The sequence below is a fragment of the Giraffa tippelskirchi genome, chromosome 13 (assembly GCF_054371585.1).
Source record: "Giraffa tippelskirchi isolate mGirTip1 chromosome 13, T2T-mGirTip1v1.2.pri, whole genome shotgun sequence".
Taxonomy (NCBI): domain Eukaryota; kingdom Metazoa; phylum Chordata; class Mammalia; order Artiodactyla; family Giraffidae; genus Giraffa; species Giraffa tippelskirchi.
Genome location: NC_137287.1, coordinates 82,984,696 through 82,998,385, shown reverse-complemented (window position 1 = coordinate 82,998,385; position 13,690 = coordinate 82,984,696). Strand labels below are relative to the sequence as shown.

At 42.1% G+C, this 13,690-nt stretch overlaps 1 protein-coding gene and 1 long non-coding RNA gene across 2 annotated transcripts in view; both read right to left on the bottom strand.

Annotated features, from left to right (window-relative positions):
* The window catches only part of CFAP61 (cilia and flagella associated protein 61), a 252,305-nt gene that overhangs the window by 206,318 nt on the left and 32,297 nt on the right, over nucleotides 1-13,690 (bottom strand). Inside the window, exon 7 of the mRNA XM_081558711.1 lies at nucleotides 6,264-6,396. Coding sequence (XP_081414837.1) covers nucleotides 6,264-6,396 — 133 coding nt within the window. The remainder of the gene's footprint in view (nucleotides 1-6,263; nucleotides 6,397-13,690) is intronic.
* LOC145532827 (uncharacterized) lies at nucleotides 7,828-11,895 on the bottom strand. Its single transcript, XR_014073597.1, has 3 exons — nucleotides 11,077-11,895; nucleotides 9,645-9,855; nucleotides 7,828-9,285 (listed from the first exon to the last, which is right to left on the bottom strand). It is a non-coding gene; the product is annotated as an uncharacterized LOC145532827 (long non-coding RNA).

Here is a 13,690-nt window from a genome sequence, read left to right as displayed (position 1 = left end):
AAAACAGGCTGAGATACCCAATATGGCTTGGTGCAGACCAGAGACTCACTCCCAGATCCTAGGTCAGCTTGCTCGCCATGGACAGGTCCTCCTCCCAACCTTCCATGTAAGACTGAGGCTTGTGGTCACATCTCCATGGAACATGCAGATGATCATGCAGAGATCAGACTGGACTCCGTTTGTGTCTTTAGAGATACCAAAGGATCCTTGCAGGGTTGGGAGTGCAGTTTTCAGACGGCAATGTTGCTTTGATGTTCACACACACTGAAAGCTTGTAACACATGACAGGAGAGGGAAGGAAATGAGAGAGGAGGCTGCTGCAGTTGCTCCTCACAAGCACTAAAACTCAAGAGATTTGGGTTCAAACTTGCATCATGAAATCAAATAATTAAAGGCCTTCTCCAGAGTGTTATCAGTATCATAGTGATAAGACATCCCTTGGTTTTGTCTCCTGCTCAGCAGCAGATATTTGGCTTCCATGCATGAACAAAAGTGCATTTGAGGGAGCTGTGGGATCCACCACCATCCACCAAGGGGCCTGGGGGGAGTCTCACCTGCCTGTGCATTGGGAAATAGACAGACAGACCTCAGTCGTGGTTGTGGACCCTGCAGAGGCCCATGAAGTGACTCTAGCTCCTCTGAGCCTCAGTTCAGGAGCTCCTGAGAACAGTGCCTGAGACAATCACTCATGGATGTGAGAGCCTTTGATGAAGTTCAAACTTCCGGATGAGAAGATTCTGCTCCATTTGGAGCAAACAAACAAACAAACAAAAACACCAAACAAAACCCAGTTTGGATGTTCTAGAGTAGATAAGACAAACAGTCTGCCTTTACCCACAACACCCATCCTCCAAGGCAGTACAGCTTAAGTCAAGATTTATTCCTACAATTTGTCCCACGGGGGTAAGGGAGATCATGTTAGGGAGCACCTGGCTTCCCTAGCTATGCAGGATGCTGCCAGAGGGACTCATTTCTCTCTTGCCAGACTTAGAGTACTAAATTAGGAGCTCATGACTGGGTTGAGGGGAGGGGGAGGAAGGAGTCTGAGACAGCAGCAGGTAGGACCCTCAGAGGACATTAACAGGCATCATGGATTCCATCAAGAAGCCCACCCATGAGCTGTTGGGAATATTCCACCCACGGATCCTGCCAACTGGCCCAGGAATGTTCTACATGCCTTATCTACACACCAGCCCACCTTGTGGCAGCTCTCATGTACATTCCCAGGAGTGGTGTGAGCAGACCTGGCCGATGGCTAAGGAGCATAATGAGAAAATCGGCCTAATCTGTAGTCCAGGAAGATACTACAAACTTGAGCTTTAGTGTCATCTTTGGGAAGACAAAACATTCAACCTGGTGCTTTGTAGGGTCCATAGAAAATAAACAACTTAAAAATTCTACCATGAGAGAGAGCAAGAGGCATAGAGGAGGTATACCCATAAAAGGATACCTCAGAGTCTCTAGCAGGGCTGAGAGAAGGTATTTCTCACCCAAAGACTGGAAGAAATGATTGCTATTCAAATGTGAAGTCAGCAATGCAAAACTCCAGGACCATGAAAAATCAAGGAAATATGACACCACCAAAAGGTCACAATAGTCTTCTGATAACTGAACCCAAAAACAAGGACAAATGGTAACTCTCCAATTCACTAGACAAATAATTTTAAAAAGCTGTTTTCAGGAGACAATGAGCTACAAGAAAACACAGACAGTTCAACAAAATCAGGAAAACAACACACAAATAAAGTGAGAAGTTTAGCGAAAGAGGATCCATAAGAATCAACCATAAATTCTGGAGCCAAAGAATCAATGAATGACATGAAAATACAACACAAAGCATCTAACAGTGGACCTGATCAATCAGAAGAAAGAATCAGTGAGACTGAAGACAGGAACTTTGAAAATATCAAGTCAAAGGAGAACAAAGTAAAAAGAATGAAAAGAGTTGAAGAAAGTCTGTATGATCTATAAGATACTATTCTAAGGACCAATTTGTGAATCACCAGAGTTCCAAGACAAGCAGAGAGGGAAAAGGGGGCAGAGAGCTTATTTAAAGAAATAATGGCCAGAACATCCCAAATCTGGGGAGAGATATAGATATCCAAGTTCATGAAACCCATAGGTCACCAAACAAAATCAACTTAAAAGATCCTTTCCAAGACACATTATAATAAAACTCAAAAATCAAAGGTAAGAGGAGAATCTTAAAAGCAGCAGAAGAAAAAAATCTTGTGACTTCCAAGGGAACCCCTCCATAAGACTGTCGGCAGATTTCTCAGCAGAAACCCTACAGGCCAGGAATTAGCAGGATAATACATTCAAAGTGCTGAAAGAAAAAAACTGCCAATAAAGAATACTTCACTCAGCAAAGCTGTCCTTCAGAAATGAAAGACTTTCCTAGACAAACAAAAGCTAAGAAAATTCATCACCACTAGACCTGCCGTATAAGAAATGCTGAAAGGAGTTCTTCAAGATGAAATGAAAGAATGCTAATTAATAACACAAAAATACATAAAAATACACAACACAAGAGTAAAAGCAAGTATACAGTCAAGTTCAGGATACTATAAAACTTTAATATGGCAAAGCATTAACCACTTAACTCTAGTGTAAAGATTAAAGGATGACAATTTAATATTTCAATAACTATAGGTACAATAATTTGTTAGTAAATATGGGATATAAAAAGGGATAAATTGTGATATTAAAAACATAGGGAAGTAAAAGGGTAAAACTTTTGTGTGCAATTGAATTAAGTCTTTAGTGTAAAATAGACTGTTATGTCTGTAAGCTGTTTTATGTAAATCTCATGGTAACCATGCAATAAAGATCTACAGTAGATTCACAAAAGATAAAGAAAAAGGAGTCAAACCATTTCACGGCAGAAAATCATCAATTCATAAAAGAAGGCAGGAAGAAAGGAACAAGGGTACTACAAAACAGCCAGAAAACAGTAAGATGGCATTTGTAAGTCCTTACCCATAGTTAGTTTAATTGTAAATGAATTGTATTCTCCAATCAAAAGACACAGAGTGATTAGATGGATAAAAAACAAGACCTATCAATTTGCTGCCTACAAGAAATTCACTTCACCTTTAAGGATACACATCATTTTCAAGTGAAGAGATGGAAGAATACATTCCATGCCAGTGAAAACCAAAAGACAGCATGGGTAGCTATGCTTATACCAGACAAATCAGACGTTAGGCCAAAAAAAGAGACAAGGAAGGTTATTTTATAATGATAAAGGGGTCAATTCATCAAGAAGATATAATAGGACTTCGCTGGTGGTGCAGTGGATAAGACTCTGCCTGCCAATACAGAGGACATAGGTTCATTGCCTGGTCTGGGAAGATCCCACGTGCTACAGAGCAACTAAGCCCATGTGCCATAACCACTGAGTCCAAGTGCTGCAACTACTGAAGCCTGCGCACCTAGCACCTGTGCTCTGCGGCAAGTGAAGGCACCGCAATGAGAAGCTCGTGCCCTGCAAGAAGGAGTAGCCCCCCACTCACTGCAGCTAAAGAAAGCCCACACGAAGCAATGAAGACCCAGCACAGCCAAAAATAAATGAATAAATAAATCGTTTTTTAAAAAAAGAAGATATAACAATCACAAATATATTAATATATATACTCAACATCAGAGCACCTAACTATGATAAGCAAATACTAACAGATCTGAAGGGAGAAATAGACAACAATACAATACTAGCAGGGGACTTCAATAGCTAACTTTCGACAAGGGATAGACATACAGAGAGAAAATCAACCAGAAAAACGTTAGATTCGATGCATATGTTAGATAAAATTGACCTAACAAATGTGTACAGAATATCCCATCCAACAGCAGTAGAATAAACATCGTTCTCAAGAACACATGGAACATTTTCCATGATGCAGAATATGATAGATCACAAAATGAGTCTTAGCACATTAAAAATATTTAAATCACACCTAGTATCTTTCCCAACTACAATGGTATTACCCTAGAAATTAATAATAGGAGGAAAGCTGAAAATTCACAAATATATGAAAATTTAATATTATACTCCTGAGCAACTAAGAGGTCAAAGAAGAAATCAAAAGAGAAATCAAAAAATACCTTGAAACAAACAAAAGTGGAAATACAATAAACCAAAATTCACAGGATACTGCAAAAAGCAGTTCTAAGAGGTAAGTTTATAGTAGTAAATGCCTACATTAATCAAAAAAAGGGAAGATTTCAAATAAACAACCTAACTTTACAACCTCAAAGAACTAGAAAAAGGAGAACAAATTAAGAAGCCCAAAATTAGCAGAAGGAAGAAATTAACAAAGGGCAGAGCAGAAATAAATGAAATACAGACCAGAAAAGTAATCAAAAAGATCTACAACACTTAGAGCTGTATTTTTAAAAAGATAAACAAAATTGACAACCTGTTAGCTAGACTAACTAAGAAAAAGAGAGAACACTCAAAATCTGAAATGGAAGAGTAGGTGTTAAAACTGATTCCATGGATACAATGGATAAGAGATTACTATGATTAATTATATACCAACAAATTGATAACCTAAAAGAAACAGACAAACTCCCAGAAACAGACAAGCTACCTAGACTGAATCAGGAGCTGTTGATCAAGGGATACAAATCTCCAGGTATAAGATGAATAAGTTCTGGGCATCTAATGTACAGCATGATGATTACACTGTATTATATACCTGGGAGTGGTTAAGAGGTAGATCTTAAATGTTTTCACCACAAAAGAAAATGGTATTAATAATTCTGTAACATAATGGAGGTGCTGGGTCACGCTATGGTGGTGATCATTTTACAAAATGAGTACATCAGACTAACACACTATACACCTTAATCTTACACAATGTCATATGTCAATTACATCTCAATAAAGCTGGAAAAATAAATACATAAATAAATGCTTTCTCTAAAAAGCAAAGAACTGACTTAACTGGATGGGTACAGTGGGACCATTAAAAGCTCATTTGGGTCTGTATGAATCATTTTAACTATCAGGGCTTCTCAGGTGGTAAATGTCTTGAGTCTTCTCAGGAGACTCAAGAGATGGGGGTTCGATCCCAGGGTTGGGAAGATCCCATGGAGTAGGAAATGGCAACCCACTCTCTTATTCTTGCCTGGAAAATTCCATGGCCAGAGGAACCTGGAGGGCTATAGTCCGTGGGGCCGCAGAGTTGGACGCAACTCAGCACAAACACACACACACACAGTTTTTGACTCATTGTGTAAGAAGTGGTTTTTCAAAATGGTGCTCCTGGGCCCAAATGCTTCCTGACCCTTCCTTCTGTCACTAGCCTGGAGCCAAAGGTCAAATGACAATATTTGAACAAATGTCCTTAAAAGACAACACACAAAACTAAATATGAAAAAAAAAAAATTAAGTCTTTCAATGCAGAAGAAACAACTGTAATGGACTAGTACATCTGAATCTAATTTTTAAGGCCAGTTCTCACCTGAAACTAAACCTCTATGAACATCTAAACTCATCCTATTCTTTTTTTTAAGATGTTAATATATTTTTGGGGATGTAGACCATTTTTAGTCTTTATCGAATTTGTTACAATACTGCTTGTGCTTTATGTTTTGGTTTTTTGGCCTCAAGACATATGGGATCTTAGTTCACCAACTAGGGATTGACTCTGTATCCCCTGCACTGGAAGGTGAAGTCTTAACCACTGGACCACCAGGGAAAGTCGCCATCCTGGCCTTCTCCCGATGTGTCTTCTTCTATCATGTACATCGATGTTTCACCACCTGGGCTGCATATGGAAAGTATATGGGGAGCGTTTTCAAAATACTGACATGCTCAACCCCCAAAAGATTGATTTCATTGTTCTGACTGCAACCTGGCATCAGGAATTTTTTCTGAGATAGACTTCACCATCTGAAACTGAGGGTATAATCAGTTAAATCCATCACACCCGGGTCCCGCCATCACTGATTAAGCTCGCCTTAACTGTCGCTATCCATACAAATGATTTGCACATCCGCCAAGAGGCACGTAGCCCAAACAATAAGATGTTTGCCCAAGTTGTTGTCCAGGAACTTGGAGTCAGCCGTGTCTAGTTCAGGCTCGAACCTGTTAAGACTGAGCATCTGGGAGGGCCTCATAAAACCTGAAAAACCTAAACCGGGAACCCTGGGGAAGCAGGTGACGTCATGGCTCCAAGGATGTTTCTCGAACCAGGACCAGGGCTGCCCTCCACTCACCCCTCTCCCGGGTGGGCCCCAGGTGAGTAATCACGCACCTCACACACGACAGCGTGATTCTCCTCGTCTTGGGCCTCGATGAGCTCAGCCAGGAAGTACTCGCCGTATGTCTGCTTCAGGATGGTGTCGTAGTGCAGGAATATTGGCATGAGGTCATCATGATCTTCCACCCTGTCAAAGGAAAGGCCTAAATCACTGTTGGTTCCTCCATCTGCCCCTTTGACCCTGTCCTAAATGCCAGGGATAGAGCAACATGCCCAAGAAATGGACTTACATGGTAATGGGGGGAATAAAGAATGTAACAAACAAGTCTCCTGGAACATTTCAAAGTGTGACCAATTGCTTTGGGATGGAGAGTGATGGGGCTAAGGGATCAAGGATGGGACACCTGAGTGAGACCCGAATGGAGAGATGGAGAGGAAGCTATGTCGAGACCTGGAGGTGCTGTTCCAGGCAGAAGGGACACGCTCACCAGCTGGGTGCAGACTGCAGGGGCAGCATAGCTCGTGAACCAAAGGACAGGAAGATGGGCACAGCACTTCCCATGTGTGTTTGAAGGAGTACCGCTTCTACAACACTGCTCCCAGCACCCCCTTCTTCCCCTTAGAAGAAAACCACAGTCTAAAAACACTTCCACTATAGGGTTCCTCATGGATTATCACAGGTAAGATGTAAAGGTTCTGGGAATGACTATGATATAGACTATTTCCTTCAAGGGGCCCATGGTGCCCTTTACTCCTGAGATGCCTATTTCCATGGAGGAGAAGATGCTGGTTTGCAAGTAATGAAGCTCTGCTCCCTACCCTGGGCACAACTACCTCAAGCCTCCTTCCCAGGACTGCCTACCGTGACCTTAACCCCCAGTGTGGGCAGGGATGGGAGACCCAAGAACCAAGTTTATGGCAGCACAGTGCTGCTGGCCCTTGGCTTTCATTTTGCTGCCATATAACATGTTTGTTTCTTCTTTGTAGCAGATTCTTGATTAACGGTGTTCTAGTTTTCCTGTCTAGGATGTTCATATACATTTTCCTGGTCCTTTTCTTTTAAAAATGTCCCATATTTGTATTGCTTTTCTCATATAACTGATTTGGCTACTAGCCTTTATCCCCCCATCTTCTTTCATTACTCTGCCATCTCATGGGGCTTCCCAGGTGGCGCTAGTGGTAAAGAGTCCACCTGCCAATGCAGGAGACATAAGAGATGCAGGTTTGGTCCCTGGGTCGGGAAGACATCCCACTCTAACTTCTAGTATGTTCTTTTTGATGTTACTAGCAGCTCCATCTAATGAATAACAAAGACTCTCCCCTTGACCAGACTCTGACTGGGACACTCGAAGTCTCTTCTTGACTAAGCCTGAGCCCTGGCCTGAATATCTGAACAAATACTAGCAGTTACTAAGGACAGCTCAAGGCCACGTCCCTAGAATGATGTGAGACTGCCTTAAAGTGCCTTCCTGAGCAAGCTCAGGTTGCCAGGAGAATTTCCAGCTTGTTCCTCCAGCCCACACCTGTGGTTACCCCATCTCCCAACATCTGTAGGAGGGCAGGAGCCTGGCTTCCACACTCAGACGAGTCTCACAGGGGTTCTCTCATTTTCACTCTCTTTTTCTCTTTTTTAAAAATTTTCGATAAAGCCCATTTTATCTTATACAACTACAGATTGATATTAATAAGCATATATCCTTTTGCCTGGAATGACTTCTATTTGCTTCTACAGGTTAATTGATGTTCATTAGATATGATCACACACATACTACACAGTCATTTCTGTTTCAACAGATTTTAAATTACGTTGTAGCTAATATATATCTATTATTGTATGTAATGTATTATGTCTACTACTTTGGAGCTCATAACATATAATTGGTTTGTTTTAGTCAAATATCTAATACAGCAGAATAGTTCACTCCCTGACAACACCAGATAATAATTTTCTCAGTCATAATTGCTATTTTATATTAAAAGAAAATACCAATATATTGATTCTAAATAAGAACTTAAAGAATAAGATCACTGCCTGAATTTAAATTTCAGTCTTTTTTCCTTTGGGTCTTCTATGCAGTTTTCTTCTTCTATTAGATACTGCATAATTTGTCATTACAAAAAAAAATCTTTTTAGAATAAAAACATTTCTATGAGAAGCAATCATCATAACATTAAGTTGCTTTATTTTACTCCAACTATTAGCTATAATGCAATTATAAAATATAATTTTTCTTGATCTGTATCTCTATGAAGTATCTTTACAATACCCTCAGAATTCAAATTATTACACTGTTTGAATTTTTAAAAGATGATGCAGAGTTCAGTTTTCTTGTGAGATCTTGATAATGTTACTTAATTCTTCCTTTTATTCTCCCTTGTTGATATAAGCAGACTGTCTGCCCTTTCTGTAAATCACAATATATAATCGAAAGAAGAACTCTTGGATCCAGTGCTTTAAACTCCTCCAGGATAAACTGATCACATAAATTCCAGATTTCTTACTCCCTCCTTTCCTCCCTTCGTGTTTTATTTTCCTGTCTTCTCACTGCAGAAGCCCCAGTCAGCTCTGTACAAATGAAAGCTGAGTTTGGTCCACCCTAGACTGCACTCCCAATGGAGTTCTCTCCCAGTGGTTATTTTTTTTTTTTTCTTTTCTGAGAGCTGCCGTTGACGGTCCAGTGGTTATTTAGGATTAAAATCTGTCCTTACCAGAGTCCCACTTTGTTTGACCTTTGACGTCTACACACCCTGGAGCCCACAGCCCAGGGGCAACAGTGACAGCCAACATAGAAGGGACCCCCCACCACCACCACAGGCACTGACTGCCCTGGGGGTGCCATCGCTAGGCCTGTTTGCCAGGAGTGGCCATGTGGTCCGAGGGGAGCCCTCTGGGGAGTGAGCCCGCCCCAGCCCTCCAGCTGGCCTCTGACTCCCCTGCTGAGACCTCTGCCCAGGTCTCCTCACTGTGTGGCCTTGGGGTCTCACCTGCATGAGGGCAGAGACGAGGAGAGCTGGAGGGTACGGGGTGCAGACACAGGGACGCCCTCAAGGTTACTCTGTCACAGGCATTCAGCCCCTGGCAGCATCTGCTATGAACAACTTCACATGCCACCCCCGCCCCACCATCCGACACACTCTGAAACCCCTGCTGAAACCCCTGCCGGCGACCTCCATTTGAGTGCCCAAGCCCTCTGCTGGGAGAGCCAAGAAGGCCCCGCTGCGTTCAGGACACCCCTCCCTTCCCCACACTGCAGCCTGGAAAAGGGCGCTGCTAACAGAGGTGGCTTTTCTCTGTAAACAGAGTCCTAAATGACAGTGCTTTAAAAAATTTAAAAAAAAAAAGATTCTAGGCGAGAATAGATAACAAATCCATTTTCAAATATCTTGCCAAAAATTAAAGTCCCCACCAATATTTTTTTTAAGAATTTTAAAAACATTGATTTATTATTTAGACTGTGCTGGGTCTTAGTTGCCGCATATGAACTCGTAATTGCAAAATTTGGGATTTAGTTCCCTGAGCAGGGATTGAACCTGGGTCCCCCCACATTGGGACTGCAAAATCTTTAGTGCCTGGACCACCAGGGAAGTCCCAGTATTTATTCAGTTCTGTTTCTCAGTTGTGCCTGACTCTTTGCGACCCCATGGACTGCAGCACTCCAGGCTTCCCTGTCCATCATCAACTTCTGGAGCTTGCTCAAACTCATGTCCATCAAGTTGGTGATGCCATCCAACCATCTCATCCTCTGTCATCCCCTTCTCCTCCTGCCTTCAATCTTTCCCAGCATCAGGATCTTTTCAAATGAGTCAGTTCTTCACATCAGGTGGTCAAAGTATTGGAGTTTCAGCTTCAGCATCAGTCCTTCCAATGAATATTCAGGACTGATTTCCTTTAGGATGGACTGGTTGATCTTGCAGTCCAAGGGACTCTCAAGAGTCATCTCTAATACCACGGTTCAAAAGCATCAATTCTTCAGCGCTCAGCTTTTTTTATGGTCCAAATCTCACATCCATATATGACTATTGGAAAAACCATAGCTTTGACTAGATGGACTTTCGTCGGCAAAGTAATATGTCTGCTTTTTCATATGCTGTCTAGGTTGGTCATAGCTTTTCTTCCAAGAGGTAATTATTTTAAATATGTGAAAGTAATTCAATATCCTAATCATTTTAAGAGGATTGAGACAGCTATCACTCAAGAGAACTCCAAAATCAACTGTGTACCATGGGCTTTTATCCGTATGCTGGACAAAAAAACACTACTTCATGATATAAAAATCAAGAATAAAGGCTCAGAGAGACCTAGGTCCAAATGCCTAATCATGAGTCCTCGGCAGCCTGTGAACAAAGTGATCCATAATCACACCTCAGTACTTATTCTTCTGGGAAAAAGAAGAAGAAAACATCCAAGTTGTGGAGCTCTGACAAGTCTCTCCCTTAACCCTGTCCCCAAAATGGATAAAGAGGAACCTGTTCTGCAGGCACATTCCTTGGGGTAATCGATGGTTTATGCTCTTGCATCAGCCCTGGTGCTAATGATAAAGTATGACATCAGCCTCACATAGTCTCAAATGGCATGTGACAAAGTCTAGCCCCTTGGAAACAAGACACCCCAGCTACCGAAAACAACTCATTCAGGAAAGTGTTTAAATTTGTGTACTGCCTGCTCAGAAGGTAAAGACTCTGCCTGCAATGCAGGAGGCCCGACTTTGATCCCTGGGTCAAGAAGATCCTCTGGAGAAAGAAATGGTAACCCACTCCAGCATTCTCACCTGGAGAATTCCATGGACAGAGGAGCCTGGAAGGTTACAGTCCATGGGGTCGCAAAGAGTCAAACATGACTGAGCAACTTTCACTTTCACTTTGCCACTCAGATAGGAGGAGAGTCACTTCTTGTGGAGCCACTGGGCACAGCAAGGCCACGTGGCCAGCATCTTCATGACCAGTGTTTAGGTGGTGATGACTCTGAAGGTTACAACTGATCAACACAAAGTACTGATACACCGGGAAGATGCTACTGAGTAAGGAGCAACATTCCTTCAGAGCTTGCAGCCGTTACGAGGCTTGGAGGAGACGACGATGCCTGTGCTATGGAACTAGTTACGAGGCTTGGAGGAGACAACGATGCCTGTGCTATGGAACTAGTTACTAGTTATTTTATTTTAACGTGTTTGGAGGAAACAAAACGTCCTTCCCATAGAAACTGGTTTGATCCCTCAGGCCCCTAAATGCTCATCAGACTCTGAGAACCATGCCAGATGAAAGCAGGGTGGAATCCAAAGCTGAAGAAAATCAACAGCCTCTCAGGACACCAGGCTTGGGGCCTGGTGTCCCGGAAGCCCAGGAGAAGGCAAGGTGAAGGAAAACAGGGACCTGGGGGCTCTTGCTGGCTTCCTGGGAGGGGGCAAGGAGGAAAAACAGGCTCACTTCCCACCTCCTCAGTGTTAGCGAGGGGGACTTTCAAGGAGCAAAGTGACTTGCCCAGCTGCTGGCATGGTCCCTTGGTGGCAGGTGGCTCCCTCAGCATCCTGACCCCTCTTCTGTTGCATCACAAGTGTGGAAGAGAGCCCTCAGGAGGTTTCCCTGGACAGGGAGGTGCACATTGTTTCCTTGCCAGCAAAGAAACCGCTGTGAATGCATAGATGGAAAGCTCATGCTTACAAGCTGTAAATGACGGCTGCAGCCCACCTTTGTGTTCAGGATACTGGCATGGCCTCCTCTCTGCTGTCTGAAGGCATCTGCCACAACCGGAGAAGATCTGCATGTCATTAGCAAGACTTGAAAATGTGCCATTGGAAAAGGGATTCTGATCCCTTTAAAAGTGATAAATATTATATTTCTTCAAGCCTGAGAGTGCATGCATCTATGTGTGAATATTCTCTAAGAGGGGGCATCCCTGGTGGCTCAGCAGCAAAGAACCCACCTGCCAATGCAGGAGACGCACGTTCAATCCCCTGGAGGAGGAAATTGCAACCCACTCCAGTATTCCTGCCTGGGAAATCCCATGGACAAAGGAGCCTGGAGGGCTACAGTCCATGGGGTCACAAAGAGTTGGACAAGACTTAGTGACTAAACAACAACATTCTTTAAGAAATCAGTGAAGACAGAAAAATTCAGAGAATCCAGTTTAGTGGTAGTGCTAAAGAATGCAATGTATTTTGCTTAAACCAACCCCTAACACAATTGGTTTTAATTTGGAGTTGGAGAACCTACAGTAGGTGCCAACTTGGCACCTAGATTTTTCTTTTTATTCAGATGTGTAAAACAAAGCACCTTTTTCTTTCCAAGATCTCTTGTGACCTCTAGTGGTCTTCTCTAGAAGAATCAAATCCATCATTTCTAAACTGTATATTCCATTCAAAACTTTAAAATGGGTTTTGGAACCCTTTAGCCTCTGCTCATTGGAAAATGTCATGATTTTAACAAGTTGCAGAGGACTTTGGGATGACTTCAAAGCACATTTGAGGTCAGTTAGAGGCTCCTGAACTTCCATCACTATGATCTGATATACGCTGGCCCATCTCTGCTCCAGTTGGATTGTGAACCAAATTCTATCTGCTGGGTCACTTATCAGGATCCAAGAAGACCAGTGGGGAAATTCCAAACCGCCCCACACGTTCTTTTTGAACACTTTAGGATATTTATTACTCAAAAATCAGAATGTTTATTTACATGAAATTGCTTAGAAGTCAAGCTTAAGTAGATTCCTAAAAAATCATGAGACTATCAAATGCTTAATAAAAATAACTGCTTTAAAAGGTGAAAAGTTAGCATTTTAAAAACACCAATCTTAAAGTCCTAATTTTTTCATCTATTTTAAATAGCAGTAATGCTGACCTAACTTAATTTCTGTTATTAGCAAAAAAAAAAGCAGTACTATATTAAGGAAACTTTAAGTTACTTTACAACCCTGATTGACAGCATGATTATAATCCTTTCCTCCGTAAGTACTCTCCCATCCCCATGAGGACTTGAAAAAGGTAGGTTTCTTCCAAGAAGGCCCATTTCAATAGTTTCTACATCTGAGAACATCTCAAATCCATCAGCAGTGATGAATCAAGTCCATGACAGGTTATAAAGGTGTGTCTAGAAGCAGCTGCGCTTTGCTTCATATATTACACAAAATACAGAACAGTAACTTTGATAATTAGTTTCTAAGTATAGGGGGACACTACAGCACAACACGGGTGAGTCAAAGAAACGGGACTAGGGATGACCATGTCAGTGCTCTGGCTCTGAATATGTTGCTAGGTAAACAGTAGAAGTATAATCATATCCCCAAACCCTTCACTGGTTTGGTGTCTTAAAGATTGCGTTCTTTACCATTAATTATCAGTGCAAGTAACAGCAGATGAAACAGATGTCAGAAAATAAATGTAGGGGAAACAAGAAATGAGGCAGCCTAAGTGGATGCGTGGCCATACCCATCTGACTCCAAAATGGTTTTTTTCCTGCATCATTAAGCTCCCTGTTAAGGAGAGAGC